Source organism: Felis catus, chromosome E2 (assembly GCF_018350175.1).
Source record: "Felis catus isolate Fca126 chromosome E2, F.catus_Fca126_mat1.0, whole genome shotgun sequence".
Taxonomy (NCBI): domain Eukaryota; kingdom Metazoa; phylum Chordata; class Mammalia; order Carnivora; family Felidae; genus Felis; species Felis catus.
Window position 1 is genome coordinate 44,843,646 of NC_058382.1, and position 17,225 is coordinate 44,860,870.

Below are 17,225 nucleotides of genomic sequence, written 5' to 3' on the forward strand. Positions count from 1 at the left end.
TTCCAATAACTGCCCATCATAGTTTTAAGTTTTATCCTACCACTTTAGCACAGTGGCATACTTGGCTATAGATAAAAACTAATTTTAGCTTTAAACATATATTTTAGTTCTCCATATTAAATTAAATTAAATGTTATTATGTATTTTTAGTTTTGTGTGTGTATGATTATCAACCTTTCTATATCTTATACAAGATCAAATGGTATTTCTAAAATTTTAGAACTAAAAACGTCCAACCTTAACGTTATTAGTATGCCTCTGAGGCTGTGCTGTTAAGGGTTAAAGTAGTATTATTTTTCAACAAGCTGTTCTGCCAGTTGCCACCCATTTTGAAAAGGTCTATTTAAATCTTTTTTGCTAGACGTAATAAATAAATGGCTTTTACAAAAAACCTTCCGCAGGACTAGAATTTTTTTTTGTTTAAACCTCTTTTTTGTTAGACTTCGGTCAATAAAAGTTACTGTTACTCATATTAAGAAATTCCCTAAATGGTTAAAATCAAGCAGGCCCTTTAAAGAGAGGGGTTTTGGATAGTGGTAACCAATTGCTGAGTGTGTAATTAAGGATGTTGTAAGAACTATCCATCCGGTAATCAGTCCTTACTCTGCTTTTCATTCTGCCATAAAGGATGGATTTATTTATTTTAGAGATCATGGTTTTGAACTGCCATTTCTAACTTCTGGATACCCTCAGTGGTTAACTTCCTTATTTTCCACAGCCCAGCATATTCCAAATCAAACTTTTTTCACTTTAATTCTAGATTTTACAATAATCATAGTGATGGTACCAGTTCCATTTTGCCTCCAATTCAGTTGATTATATATTTTTTCTATTTATTTCTCATTTTATAATTGATATCTGGAATAATCAGCAGCTCTTTTCTCATTTATTTTCTCATATTTTTATTCCAGGATTTGCCTCTGAAGCAGGGAGTGTCTGCATTAAAAATGACCTGTAGTTCTCTGCTTCATAGGTTAGAAACTTATTTTAATATTTTGTGGCTAAGCACAGTCCCACTTTTCAAATTCTATAATAAATTATTTAATTGGCATTGAATGTGGACCACAAGCTTATATTTCATATTGGGGTTTTCTTTATTATTTTAAATGATTAAAATTCAACAGAATATCCAGCTGAGGCAATAAAAGCTTTATTCTTGCTTTACAGCTTTAAACATTAAATTAGATTTTTTAAAATCTATCAATTCTAACACAAGTAAAATACTGCTATTTGGGCATTTTTTAAAATTGCGTTTTTTAGGCTTTGTATTGCTTGAAGCATTTATATTCTAAAACTTAACCAAATTCCAACTATTCATTTTGGGGAAAAACAATCAGTTCACAAATCACATTTTCAATGGGACTGCTAGCCAGCATAGGTGAAAACATGTATAGTGTATTTACTCTTAAATTGTACACCGCAGATGCTTCTTCAGCTCCCTCCTCTTCCTCCATGGGCGGTGCTTGCAGCTCCTTTACCACCTCTTCCAGCCCTACCATTTATTCTACCTCAGTCACCGACAGCAAGGCTATGCAAGTGGAGAGCTGCTCCTCAGCCTTGGGGGTAAGTAACAGAGGGGTAAGTGAAAAGCAGTTAACCAGTAACACAGTTCAGCAGCATCCATCAACACCGAAGAGGCACACAGTCTTGTACATCTCACCACCACCTGAGGACTTGCTGGATAACAGTCGGATGTCCTGCCAGGATGAGGGGTGTGGATTGGAATCAGAGCAGAGCTGCAGTATGTGGATGGAGGATTCCCCCTCCAACTTCAGTAACATGAGCACCAGTTCCTACAATGATAACACTGAGGTACCTCGTAAATCACGAAAACGAAATCCAAAGCAGAGGCCGGGGGTCAAACGACGAGATTGTGAAGAATCTAATATGGATATATTTGATGCCGACAGTGCCAAAGCACCTCACTATGTGCTTTCTCAGCTTACCACGGACAACAAAGGCAACTCAAAAGCAGGAAATGGGTTGGTATTCACATTTTTTAAAGTTTTATCACCATTGTGCAAAACAAGCAAGAAAAACAAATCATTCCCCACTTTTTGTAATTGCTCAGCTTAAGTTTGAATATAAAAGCAAATACTGATTTTATCATTGAAATACATGAAAATTCGAACTTAAAATTACCAAGTTTCGCTAGAGAAAAACATATTAATAGATTTTAGCAATAGGTATCTTATTATGAGTATGATTAAGTAGTAGAAAATAATCTGTTTTGACATAATTTTTAAATTTCAAATGGATTCATATTTTAAAAGGATTTAAAAATATTTTTACTCAGACAAATAACTAGCAATGTAATGGCTGTAGTTAAACAACTTCAAAACATTCAAAAAGGGCTAGTTTGTGTTCTTTCATGTTGTCTCCCCATATGGTTCAACCCATTTCCATGTCTGTAAGGGTTTGACTTTCTCTTTTATTTGATGAAAACAAGAAAAAGCTGCATTGATTCTTGTATTTATTTTAAGCTTTTTCTTTAATACATTCTCCTGACCTTTAAAAAAAATAAATAGATCACTAATTTTTTTCCCCTGTGATTCTGGGTTTATGTATTGAAAGCATGATAGAACAGGATCATGGTACATATTTGAGTTCTCATTCATCTATGCCAGTCTACAGCACCCACTATAAATATATTTGTAAATAAATATATTTCCATGGCTATATTATAGAATATTTATTGCTATAGTATAGAATACTATGACTTATTTTTAACTTTTTAAAATTCTTTTAGTACTTTTATTATATTTAATTGCTAGACTTTTAGTTACATTTTCCTATTGCATTCAATATAATTTTGACCAAATTTAATTCAGTGGATTTTAAGAGATTACTTTTTGGGGAGGCAGATAATGGTCCTTTAGTTGACCCAGAATCTCCTACAATTTCAGGTTGTTACAAAGAGTGACGCAGAAGCTTTTGGTTGGTTTACTACTTGATGACATCATTCTTATCTTTTAAGTTAGTAATCTGGTTGACTATTATAAAGAGTATTCTTAATGTATATTTAACTTGTTCTTAAATGTTCTCTCAGTACATTTTTAAGCAATATCTACCATTTAAGCATAATTATTTTATGTTATTTTCTTCTCTACTCTCACTTAAAACCCCTTTGGAGTGATGTAGTTAAATAAAAATAAACATTTAAATGTTTTTTCTTTTTAGGAAGTCCAGATTAAAAAATTATCTAAAAGAAAACAAGACTAACCTTTTCCTAAAATGTTACCATTAGCAGAGCTAATTTCAAAACATACTTGTAGAACTAGTAGCTATAGAATAATGCTCTGAAATGTAGTAGCCAGAATTAAAAGGCTCATGTATATCCATCATTAAATACGAGCATGCGTTTATTTGGGTTTCAATGCAAAAGGTTTTTTGGTTTTTTTGTTTTTTTAAGTTCCAAAAGAGAGATTTTCATTGTTATACTGAAATAAACATTAAAGGTCCAAATGAAGAACAAATAGAATTTTGACATAGGGTTAGTCAACACATATCATTTGCAGTTCCTGTTAAGAGAGATCTTGACCTACATCTTTTCTGCTTCTGCTTTTGTATGATAGATATATCTTAGAAATGATTTGAGGTTACCCAGGGAAAGTATAATAACATTTGTCGAGACAAAATCTCTCATGAAATAATTCATGGAACAGAAACTCATCAAGCAGCAGAAGAAATGTCCAGCTTCTTAGGTAATGGAAAAATATTTGACACTGGCAAATAGAAGTGGTGGAAGAAGTTTAAATTTTGAATAGATAAGAACTATATCAAGGAAAGGATAAAGCAATATGTAAATATATTGAAACATAGGCTTTTGAAAGCAGTTATTAAGAGGATCTCAAGCTAAAAGTCCTATACTCTTCAATAAGAAAGGCGTTAGAAACATGAAAGAAATTCAGAAATCTTTTGAGGGATAAGGTATATATAGCCTTAGATATCATAATGTGCCATAAATTTACAATTTATATAATACTGAATTGTAGGAAATGTACTCTGAAATATGTTATAAACAGCAGTTTATTGATCTTCAAGATGGAAATAGCATTTTTGTAGAATTAAGGTATTATATAAAAGAGTTTATTAAAAAACAAAATCACTTAAAAAAGAATTACTCAGTATTTAAACATTACTTAGCCACATTCTTAAATTCTTCAACTAAATGTTCTGAGCATCAGTAGGCTTATGTTTTTTCTAGATAGTCCTGAAAATTAAGGTATAATGTAATGTGAAACTCCTTTTAGGCATTTTGTAGTATAAATTATTTTTTTGTGTGACAGACAACTAGAAGGATACATAGCACATAGGAATTAGAATGCCATTTTAAGACTTCTGAATAGAATATAATAAGACAAAGGACTTAGCTTTTTGGATGCCATTTAGAAGTAAAATCCCATACAATTAACTCTAAGCCATTGTGCCTTAAAAATTACTAATTTCACTGACTTCTTTTCTAAGAATTAGTTGACATTTTCATTGTTGTACATGTCTGAAGATCTAAATATATATGTATTCCATCTGTACATTTAAGCCTTAGAGAATAAAAGTAGTTTTAAGGGCTTTTAAAAGTATCATTTCAGAAATTGTTTAGTTACATGGACTATTCTTTAGGCCATAATGTGTATACTGTGTCAACTCACTCATTAGTCTTCATCCCAAATGAAATATTTTGTTTTACTAAAATAATAAAACTTGTTTTTATCTATTTATCCTCATCAATACTAGCTTGGCTAGCTTAAGTGAATCTAAAAACTGTATCTTGCCAAATTCATTGGTATGCTAAATTTTCCTTATAATTCGAGCTAAAGTTTTCCCTTTTCTATTATAAAATTAATAGATATTAATTACAAACATGCAGAAAAATAGAAGAAAATAAATAACCTATAATTTAGTCACTCGATACAACTCCTATTAGTATTTTACTGTATTTTCTTTTGGTCCTTTTCATTGAATATTTAGGGGGTGTTTTTACATAGTTTCAGTAAGTGAATATTTTTGCTTTGAATTTAAAAATAAATATAAAATGATACAGTTGTAGCGTTTCATATGTAAGGGACTGCACATTGTATTGAGAGCACATGTTTGAATTTCTACCTAGAACGATGAACAGAAAAATAGGATTTGTTGCCCATTGTTCCAGTTTCAACTCAGTACTTTGATTCATAGAATGTATTCTTTCAGGGCCTTTTAAATGACTTACATGGGTAATCTTTGACTTAAGTATGTGAAACTTAACATGAATGGCATTCCTTGGCCAGGAATCCGAGGATCCAGTCTTCTTCATCTTGATATTATAGGAACTCTTTTTATTCTGCTTTCTTTTCTTTGTCCCTTTCTTTTTCCTATTTGCAACAACAACTATTTTTTCAGCACCTGCAGCTTCAGGAATTGTGCAAGGTTCAGGGAATGTGAAAACGATGGAGCACAGTACTAGCCCTCAGAACTCTCCCACTTACCTAGTCAGTCTTACTTCGCATTTCTTCTCTTCTCCATCCTTCTGTCCCTTTCCTCACTATGAGGTTCATCCCAGTGCCTGGTTTCATTGAGAGTACAGCATTTCTTCTTTTTGTTATTGATAATAGAGGCAACAACTTAGAGCTGGAGTGTTAAACATTAGGGGCAGGTTTAAGGCTTCTTAGCCACTGTTGCTCTTCTTTGTTTGAAATCACAACATTCCGAATCCTGGGATCTGTTTGCTTTTGGAGATTTTGTCCATAGTCATCTCTTAGCTCCTGTATTTTCAATGTGAGGCATACAGAAAGCAGTATAGGCCCTGACTCTATTTTAAAATGTACATGGGTAATTTTAAATCTGTTTTAAAACTAATAGTATTGTTTTATATTTATTTTATCACATATTTGCAGTGCTTCAAATGAAAGGTGTTGACCTAAAGTCCTAACCACCGGTTGAAATATTTTTCTTTGAACATACATTCCACATAGCAAATGAATGATAAACAAATAAATATTAGAAATACAATTTTAAAAAATAGATTGCCTATCTGTAAAGGCCAGATTATAAAGATTTTATATGCTAAGGGCTTTAATTATTTAATCATAACTAAAAACACCGTGAAAAATTGTACTTCTAGAAAAGATTGGTTAGAGTAAATCTGATTTCCCAATAAAAATTGGATCACTGTTTTTTTATTATAATTTTTTCAGAAAAATTGTACTGAAAAAGATATCCCCCCAAAATGTATGCTACATGTACTTTAGATTGTTTTTTAAGGCCTTCATTTCTTTGGGCTACCCCCCTTTTCTTTTGCATTGCAAGTCTGATTAGAAAATAATGGTAGTTAATCTTATAGTTTTATATTACACTCACATGTATGTGTAATTTTTTAAATTCGTTTTGACTGAAGTGCATTGTGAAAGGTTTTAGTGACATTCGCTGTTCTCTTACCTGTTATTTTTCTGTTCATTAACATTCATTCTTCCTCCATTCCTCCTACCACACATAGGTGTTGTCTTCCCTGTCCAATTTACTTTCTTTTATTTTTGCATTGTATAGTTAAATTTTATTTAAAAGTTTAAAAAGATACTTTGCTTATGGAATGTGTCTTCCCTTAGGCTGTGTTTTATTTTGTTGTTAGGATTATCAGTTGTTTTTAATGACACTGCCTTTTCTGTTCCTTCCTTTACCTTAGATGACTTTTGTAAAAATAAAAAAAACAAAAACAAAAACAAAAAACCAAAAAACTTCTTCTTGATACTCTTTCTGTGTTGTGCTTTGACTTCTCAGAACATTGGAAAACCAAAAAGGCAGTGGAGTAAAGAAGAGCCCTATGTTGTGCGGACAGTATCCTGTTAAAAGTGAGGGAAAGGAGCTGAAGATAGTTGTACAGCCTGAGACCCAGCACCGAGCTCGGTACCTGACTGAGGGTAGCCGTGGCTCAGTAAAGGATAGAACACAGCAAGGCTTTCCTACAGTAAAGGTACTTATTTTATTTAGCAAAATATTTTTTTCCAGTTTTGCTTACTAGTTATTTTGTTTTTAACTGGCAAAAGCTGCCTAAAATAAATGGTAGAAATACCGTATATAATGGAAATTAAAGCAAGTCTGACTGAATCATAAGCCCAGTATTGTTACTTTAATTTGATTTTTAGTTTAGATGGAAGGGGAAGTGAGAATGTGTTCCCAATAATATTTGGAATTTATGAATTATGTTCCCCTTATATTTGACATTGGTAGCAACTATATTCAGTTCTTCCCAAACTTAGTATTTAAGAAGAAATTTTAAAGTGAATTCATTTAAAGTGAAATATTGTAGAAATTAGTATGGACTTGGAAAAATAAGGTTTTTGAGATGGCTAAAGGAATCAGGACTATTCATTTCAGAAAAGAATTAGTTGATAGATAATTCAAATCTTCAGTTTGAGAAATAGGATGTTAACTGATTCTTCATCTTTTCAGAATTTAGACTAGAAGAAAAAAGGGACTTAAATTTCAGCCCCTGGGAAACTTTGTTACAAAGAATATTTCTCTTTGAAGATAAACCAAAAAGGAGTGAGTGGGGGATGTTTAACAAGTGTTCCTACCCCTTGTAAAACATTAAACGTAGGAATTTTGACTAGTCACGTGGTAAATTCTTGTTAAACACAGTTTGTGTAAATGTAATGTTAGTATTTACTTGGCTTGCTTTTCATTTTAAATTTTAATGGAATAATGGTAGAAATTTAGGATCAGGAAATCTATCCATGGTCATTAATAAGGTTGGTTAATAGTCCCACGTACAGTATCACTCCTGTCCCTCTGCTACTCGTCACACCAACCCCATCCTCATTCCCCCAGACTCAGAAGAAATAGGTAAATGATAAGTTTAAGTCATGCTTTCTATAAATATTTGTTTGACCAGACATTTTGATAGGTTGGTTAGTATTTTTAACCCATATTGATCTGACTTTAAGTTATGCTTTGGTTAAGTACTCTCTGGTCAGAAGTATTATTAGATTAATTATCTCTGATAGGGAGTGAATTGACCTTAAAAGTTTATCTATTCATTCATTCAACAAATAAGCACCCCTCTATGTGCCAGACACTGTTCTAGGTACTGCTAGTGGCTTAGGTAGATTGCTTCTTTGTCTACTTATTTCCCTCATGATATCATTTCACAGAGATATTGCTATACTGGGTTACAAAAGATGTATGAATCTTTTAAAGTACTTTGGTGTACATTGTACAAGTTATTTTGTGATTTTATGCATTCTATATTAGTAGCTTCAGTATTTAACTATAAACATGAACAAAAATCAGCATTGGAAAGATTTGTTCCCAAATGCTATTTTATTTATTCATTCTTCAACAAATTATAAATTATAATTTATGAAAGCATGTTAGAGACCTGTAAGGATCCATAGATCCTGGTTTGAACTAACACTTTTTCAAACCATAATGTTTTGGCTCAGAATTTCATGATGTTGTGGACATGTATCTAACCTATGCAAATGAGTTACATTTCCTTATTATTTATATAGCTGTACTTCAAATACTTTTCTATTCAAATAGTTTTAAAAGAGTAAAAATTCAGTATGTGTACACATTTGATGATGATGATGATGATGATGCCACTAACATAGTTTAATGAATTTTCCGTTAGTAGTGATGGTAAATTTTGAGTAACCCACATGCTTTGGCAGTCCATAAATTTATAAATACATAAAAGACTGTGTATTCATTTGCATCTGGTTGTACAAATTAATTGTAAATGACAATTTATTATTAAACATATAACATTTTAATCAAAATGTGATTATTACAGGATTAAAACTTAGAATTTCCTGCAAAAACTTAGCCAATTCTCCTCTTTATGAAAATATTTTACTTTTGGTTTTCTTGAAGATTTAAATTATTTCTTTACTGTTATCTATTTATAAATGTAGAACTTGGTCTCAAATGTTTGATTTGACAATTAGATTATTTGAAATGCTAATTAGTCTTTATGTTCTATGTTATCTCACTCCAGCTGGAGGGCCATAATGAGCCAGTAGTGTTGCAAGTGTTTGTGGGCAATGACTCTGGTCGAGTGAAACCACATGGATTTTATCAGGCCTGCAGGGTAACTGGGCGAAATACAACTCCCTGTAAAGAGGTGGACATTGAAGGCACTACTGTTATAGAAGTTGGCCTTGATCCAAGCAACAACATGACATTGGCGTGAGTACTTAGTAAAAATTTTTTCAGTATACATTACACTTTTGCAGTGGGCAGGAAAAAAATTTTAGTTTCTAATGTAAAAAAAAGAAGATTTTGAGTATTTTATTAAAATGTTTTAAACATTACAAATAAAAACGTAGATTAATGCAGAATGGTAATTGGTCAAAATGAGCTCTTTTCCCTTTGCCATAGAATTCCTATGATGAAAGGCAAGGAAATAAAAGCCAGGTGGAATAATGGCTTTTTTGGAAATAATATGGACTAATTTGTTGGGACTAATAAAAGTAACATTAAAAATAAAAACTACAGGGGCGCCTGGGTGGCGCAGTCGGTTAGGCGTCCGACTTCAGCCAGGTCACGATCTCACAGTCCGTGAGTTCGAGCCCCGCGTCGGGCTCTGGGCTGATGGCTCAGAGCCTGGAGCCTGTTTCCGATTCTGTGTCTCCCTCTCTCTCTGCCCCTACCCCATTCATGCTCTGTCTCTCTCTGTCCCAAAAATAAATAAACGTTGAAAAAAAAAAACAATTAAAAAAAATAAAAATAAAAAATAAAAACTACAAACCATTTGATTTGTTCTCCTAAATTCTTAGTATTTGCATTAGAAAACTATTTGACAGAGACCTTTCATGGTACCTTGACCCATCCTGATGTGGAAAAGCATGTTGCTGTTCTAAATTCACTTTCTATTTTTGTTTTCCTATATTAAAAAAGAATGTACTGGGAGTATGTTTTTTTTTCCCGCCATATGCATTTTCATTGCCTAAAAAATATGAGGTGTTAATAATTTAAATTAAAACATTTTTTTCTTAAGCCTTTTGTTAAGGGGTTTTATCCTAAATTTGAAACCATAACAGCAGCAAATATATTGATAAGGGGTAGACTTATGTTGTAATTATTTGTATTGAAATAGCTAATGACATTTCTCTATTTAATTTTCAGTTTCCTTTTGAAAGCCATTTTGAGTAATAAGAGGTTAATTGGAAAAGAAAATTTTTGAAAAATAGTAGACTTGTTTTTTAACTTTTGAAAATTATGAAAATATATATAGTGGAAGAAAGGAAGGGAATTACTGGTTATAAAAATAGAACTTATTCATTATAAGTGTTTTGTAACCTTGCTTTCACTTACCATCAGCATTTTCCATATAGTAAATATTTTTTGGCATATATTTTAATGGCTATGTAGTGTTCCGTTCTTTTGGGGACAGTTTGCTAGTGTGTTTTTGTTTTTGTTTTTAAGTAAAATTCATTCCTTCTATTTTAATATCTGAATTAGCTACAAAAATAAAGAGGCTACATTTATGTATCTATTTATGTATTTATTTTGAGAGAGAGAGCAAGCATGCAAGTGGGGAAGGGGCAGAATTAGAGGGGGGAAGAGGGAATCCCAAGCAGGCTCCATACCACCAGCACAGAACCTGATGTGTGGCTTGAACTCAAGAACCCAATACCATGACCCGAGCTGAAATCAGATGCTTAACTGACAGCCACCCAGGCACCCCCATTTATTTTCTAAAAACAGCGATTGGGATGCCTGGCTGGCTCAGTCAGTAGAATATATGACTCTTAATCTCAGGGTCATGAGTTTGAGCCCCACGTTGAGCATACTTTAAATAAATTAAAATTAAAAAATGGCTAAGGTGCCTGGGTGGCTCAGTCAGTTAGGTATAGGGCTCTTGATTTTGCCTGGGATCATGATCTCGTGGTCGTGAGATCAGGCATATGTGGGGCTCTGTGCTGGGCGTGGAGCCTGCTTGGGATTCTCTCCCTCTCTTTCTGCCCCTCCCTTGCTTGCACTGTCTCTTTCTCTCTCAAAAAAAAAAAAAAAAAGAAAAAAGAAAAGAAAAAATGGCAAAAATATCTCTTGTAAGCTATTACTTACGTTCCGATTTTGAAATAGTGATTTTACTTTACTACTTTTTGCATTATTGTAAATGAAAAGTTGTCAAGGTTAAGAATTATGAATATTCAGAATTTACCCTTCTGTATTATTTGAATTTGGAACGTTATGATTGTATTACATATTCAAAAAATAATTAGCAAATTTTTTAAAAAAGAAACTTACTTGGTTAAGAATATTGTGCTATTTATATAACAGAAAATATTGGTTAATGTATTTTTTTCTGTGTCAGGGTGGACTGCGTAGGGATATTGAAATTGAGGAATGCTGATGTTGAAGCCAGAATAGGAATTGCTGGTTCCAAGAAAAAAAGCACTCGTGCAAGATTGGTTTTTAGAGTTAATATCACAAGGAAAGATGGCTCCACTTTGACACTGCAAACACCCTCCTCTCCGATTTTATGTAGTAAGTAAGAAAATACATATCAAGTTTTTTTTTTGTTTTGTTTTCTATTAATTTTCAGACATAGCTAAATTTCAGATGTTTTAAAGACTGTAGCTTATAATGGTGCAAAATTTGAAGCATTTTAAAAGTTGTAGTCAGGCTTCCTAGACTATAGGTGGATAATATCAAGTAAAATTGAGAAGATATGTAGCATTTTGTAGTTCCCTATTATTATCCCATACTACTTTTAAAGGTAATTTGAGGGGACACCTGGCTGGCTCAGGTGCTAGAGCATGTGACTCTTGATCTCAGGGTTGTGAGTTCAAGCCCCATATGGGCTGTGGAGCCTACTTAAAATTTAAAAAAAATTAAAAAAATTAAAAAAGTACTTTGAATGGTTTACCTGAATTAAATTCCAAAGCCAAAGGATTCTTCACTGTGTGATAAATTGCTTTGATCTTAAGTCTGTTTGGTATTAGAACATAAGAAACATTAAGGTAAGTAGAACTTTGTAAATATACAGCAGTTGGAGTTCTGATTACAAATTAAAGCATTAAAGTATAGTTTTCGCAAGTGGGAATCATAATTCTTATTTTGCTAATCTTGGCTTAGGAAGTAAATGATGTGTGTACGTGTGTGTTTAAATTTAATCTTATTATTGTATGTGCCTCACAGTATATTCTGGTTTCCCTATAATGAGCATTATTACAAGCAGTAAATAGAAATTTTTTTCCCTTATGTATCACTTAAGATTTTCATTGAGTGTAATTTTCTTTAGCATTGCTTCATTATAATTTACACCTGAATCCAGAAGAGCAGACTAGACTGTTCCATTCAATTGAATTTCCTGTTGGGTTGTTTTGGGTATTATGCCCTTGCTACCCCTAGGAGAGTTACACAGCCTTTGTAATTGTATTTTTGTTTTGTCAAATTATTCATCCTTTGTAAATCTTATTTTCCCTTTCTTTTAATTCATCTCAAAAATGCTTATAGCCGTACTTTAGCTTAGCAAACATCATAGTCTTTTTTAAAGTACTAAAATATCTTTCTGATCTCAAGAGAGCTCAGTTGGATTTCTCTATTTTTTGTTATTATAACAAATTTGTTTTGATACTAGTATTTCTTTAGGCTATTTCTGGGTGATGTGTAATTATAAATAGACTGCTTTTACAGATCATATATTCCATGTCCATTCTATTATATTTAGATAAAGACAAAATAAAGAGTCTATAGATGGTTTATTGAATTCTTAAGCTTTTCTAATTGGGGTGCTCCAATTCTGGATTTACTATAATTTGTGATATGTTCCAACTTGACTCTTACTAGGATACAGTTCCAATTTTAGTGGTGTGTATGCATTTATTTTTTTATGTGAAGTAATACTTTGAGCATGACCATAGCCATTCTCTGGAGGCCAGAGCCAGAAATGCTAGATAATTCACATCCTACTACTTTAGCAGAGACTGGCAAATGGTTGCCAACTTTATGTAATCATTTGCTCTTTCTTTCATTAGTTTGTTTAATCAGTTCTTCATTTTCTGTTTCATTAAGGTATGGTTAAGATATAAATATATTCAGCTAAAGGTGGTAGAGAATACAAAAGAAATAGAAAACATGATTTTCTGAAATTTCATCTGTAATTATTATCATTTGTTAATTATCACTATTAAAGATAATATATGTCCATATTTCAAAAAGTCTCTCTCTCTGGGAGTCGAGGTGGGGGGTGGATATGACAGCCCTTAGAAGCAGCAGCGCACAGTGGAAAGGATATACAGTTAATGATAAAAGTTAACATGCTTTGAACTCTGTATGCCGGGGATTTTGTTTATAAGCATTGTATCATTTACTCTTCTCTGTTACCTTATATGGATTCCACTCTACAGTTGATGAAACTAAGACTTAGAGAGATTAAATAACTTCCTCAAGATCACATAGCTAGTAAATAATAAGACCAAGATTCACAGCCTCTTTTAGCCACTATGCTATATTGTCATTACAGTCACTTAAAATTGCAGTGCTGAAACCAAGTTTGAGCACTTTATTTCATCCTAGCCATGGCCTCTGAATGGTTAGGGCAATAGTTACAGAACGAGATTGTGTTAGTGAACTGCTTCCTCTACCTAGGAGATTTATGTTGTGTAATTTAGACTTTATGAATTTAGAAAATAGATTTCAGTTGGGGGATTTTACTTGAATACCTATATGGTCCCTTCCATTTTCTTTTATAGAAGTCATTTATTATGGAGATGTAGGATATATATTTTTATTCCTTTAATTGACTATTTGTTACTTTCCATCTGCTTAGAGAAATTGAATTAGATACAAATGAGCAGTACTTTCTTTGAAAGAAAGGGATACTAATGATGAGGTCTTGCCATCTGTGACAACATAGACGTACCTACAGGGTATTATGCTAAGTGAAGTAAGTCAGGCAGAGAAAGACAAATACCATATGATTTCACTTATATGTAGCATCTAAAAAACAAAAGAAATGTGAATAAATAAAAAGAATAAGACTTGTAAATACAGAGAACAAACTGATGGCTGCCAGGGAGCTGGGGGATGGGCTGAATGGATGAAGCGGAGTAGAAGATACAGGCTTCCAGTTATGGAATGAAAGAGAATAAAAGGTACAGAAATACAGTTAATAGTATTAGAATAGCACTGCATGGTAGGTAACATATGATAGCTGAGCTAACATATGATAACACTAACATATGATAGTGAGCATAGCATAAGGTATAGAGTTGTTTAATCACTGTGTTGTACATTTGAAATTATTGTAACATTGTGTGTCAATTCTCAAATTTAATATTTTTTGCAAGAAGAAATAAAAAAATAAAGAGACAGTAATAGTTGCCATGCTTCTTTTAATTTGCGAATATGTTTAGACAATAATTTCCCTATTTATTTCTTACTGTTATTTTCATAGCATTTCATGCAAATAGGATTTTTTCCTTAAAATGTATAGCTAGCTTTAAAATATTTCTAATAGTGATTTCTATGAATATCAATTAGATCTAATCATTTAGGCAAGAGTCTAAGACTCTTACAAAAAAAAAAAAAAATTACATAAGTAATCTCTATACCCAATGTGGAGCTTGAACTCACAACCCTTAGATCAAGAGTCACATGCTCTTCCAACTGAGCCAGCCAGGCACCTCTAAGCCTCCTGACCTGTACATTCCTAATGGATTGGTGATTTGATTTTTCTAAAAACCTGTCATCTTATGTAATGAATGTCCTTATTCTGTGTTCAGAGTGTAACTTTACTTGATCATGAGTTTTCTTTAAATACACTACACAGCAGTCTGCAGGTTGGTCAGTCTTTTTTATTGTTAAACTGGTAACAAAATGAAATATTAAAAAAATTTTATTACTTTTTAATTACTGTTGTTTAAATATTAGCATTAGGACACACAACAGGTGCCCTACAGGTGAGGGGCACTTGGGTGGTTCAGTTGGTTAAGTGTCCAACTTTAGGGTCAGGTTATCTCATGGTTTGTGGGTTCAAGCACCACGTCAAGCTCTCTGTGTCAGCATGGAGTCTGCTTCGGATCCTGTTTCCCTCTCTCTCTGTTCCTCCCCAGCTCACGTTCTCTCCTTCTTTCAAAAATAAATAAATATTAAAAGTTTAAAATGTATGCTTTATGCATGTAGGCAGATGCAGAAGAGAGAGGAAAGAAGATTGGGATAATCATGCCCAAGCCCTGGTTCCAACTCTTCCGTAGTTCACTCATTTCACCTCTCTAGTGAATATTAATCTAATGGAGTTTCCTGTTAATAATAGTGCTACATTATCCCATTTGATCTTAACAATAGTACTGTGTTATTAATAAAATAGAAATGATTAGTTTCACTTTTTGTATAATAGGAGAGGGATGAAACTGTTCAGGTTAGGAAATGAACAAAGAAATAGGAGATAATCTGATTATTTTTGTTGTTCATTGTTTTGAGCTGGTGTCTACTGCAGAATATAGGAAAGATTTTATTTTTATCAATTTTAACATAATAGCAGATATACTTCTTAAATTGTATAGCTTATAAGGGTATTGACATATAGGCACTTAATTATCTTAAATTTATGTACAGTCAGTCTTATGCTTTCTGTCCCATAGAAGATGGTTTCTTTTTTCTTTTATAATAGTTCACTGAGATATAATTTGCACACCTTGCATTTGAGCCTTTTAATGTGTACAATTTTTTATCATATTCAAAGTTGACGGGGCGCCTGGGTGGCTCAGTCGGTTGAGTGTCCGACTTCAGCTCAGATCATATTCAAAGTTGTACAACCATCACCATTATCTAATTTTAGAACATTTTTATTGCTACCTCAAAAAGAAACCCTGGGGTGCTGGGGTAGCTCAGTTGGTTAAGTGTCTGACTTCAGCTCAGGTCATGATCTCACAGTTCGTGAGTTCAAGCCCCATGTCGGGCTCTGGGCTGACAGCTCAGAGCCTGGAGCCTGTTTCAGATTCTGTGTCTCCCTCTCGCTGTGCCCCTCCCCAGCTTGTGCTCTGTCTCTCTCTCAAAATAAATAATCATTAAAAAAAGAAAGAAAGAAAGAAAGAAAGAAAGAAAGAAAGAAAGAAAGAAAGAAAGAAAGAAAGAAAGAAAGAAATCCTGTAACTCTTAGTCACTCTCTATTCTATTACCCCAGACCCTGGTAACCACTGTTCTATTTTCTGTCTCTATGGATTTGCCTGTACATTTCATGTAAATGGGATCATACACTGTGTGGTCTTTTTATCTGGCTTCTATGCTGTATTCACTTAGCATAATGTTTTCAAGATCCACTGATACTGTAGCATATATCAGGCACTTTGGCTAAATGGTATTCCATTGTTTGGATATACCACAATTTGTTTATCCATTCATCCACTCATGGACATTTGGGTTGTTTCCAACTTTTGGTTGTGAATAACGCTACTATGAAGATACGTGCACAGGTTTTGTGTGGGCATGTGGTTTCAGTTCTCTTGAGTATAGACTTTGGAATAGAATTGCTGGATCATATGGTGGACAGTTTTCTTGTTTAACATTTCTTTGAAATTCATTTGTGACTAATAGAAGACAAGTTTTTTTAAAAGTAAAAAACCATTTCTCTGTACTTCTACTCCCTGTTTTAACATCAGTTTTCTGAAAATATTGAAGGGAACTGAATTCTTTGTTTTAATTTTATCATCATTTTACCCCTGTTTTCAATAATTTTATTTGACTTATTTTTGAAAACAAAATATGATTTACTACCAAAATATTTGTATTCATTGGATTGGTCAGCAAATTTTGGCAGGCAGTAAAATTGTTCAGATGGGCTTTTTTTTTTTTTTTTTTTAACAGTTGTGCTTATTGGGGCTACAATTTACTTCATAGAAACAGTACTGTATTCTAACAGAATACTGCCTGATTGACATTCTGTCATCATTTATTCAATATAAATGCATTGTGCCTCAATCCTGGCTATTTGTTAGTCTTCTGTGGTACACTTAGGATTTAAAAAAAAAAAAAAAAAGCCGCTTAGTTAGAATCTCCAAAGTTGGATCTTAGCAATGTTTTGAGAAGACTTCATAGCTAATTTTTTTTAAGCTTATTTATTTTGAGAGAAAGAGAGCATGGGGGACAGGGTGCAGAGAGAGAGAGAGAGAGAGAGAGAGAATCCCAAGCAGGCTCTGCACTGCCCGCTCAAACCCACAAACTGTGAGATCATAAGCCAAGCTGAAATCAAGAGTCAGATGCTCCTATTATAAAATGATATAAAGACTATAGCAGGGGTG

At 33.0% G+C, this 17,225-nt stretch overlaps 1 protein-coding gene across 13 annotated transcripts in view; it reads left to right on the plus strand.

Moving 5' to 3' along the window:
* Positions 1-17,225, plus strand: part of NFAT5 (nuclear factor of activated T cells 5) — a 118,008-nt gene that overhangs the window by 58,544 nt on the left and 42,239 nt on the right. For 5 of the 13 annotated variants that reach the window (XM_045046663.1, XM_023245636.2, XM_045046664.1 and 2 more), the window contains 4 exons: positions 1,424-1,982; positions 6,754-6,946; positions 8,975-9,165; positions 11,297-11,469. In XM_045046663.1, the coding sequence (XP_044902598.1) occupies positions 1,424-1,982; positions 6,754-6,946; positions 8,975-9,165; positions 11,297-11,469 (1,116 nt within the window). Of the gene's footprint in view, positions 1-911; positions 974-1,423; positions 1,983-2,762; positions 3,705-6,753; positions 6,947-8,974; positions 9,166-11,296; positions 11,470-17,225 lie in introns of those variants that run through there. The other 8 variants (XM_045046669.1, XM_045046671.1, XM_045046667.1 and 5 more) reach the window with 5 other exon arrangements.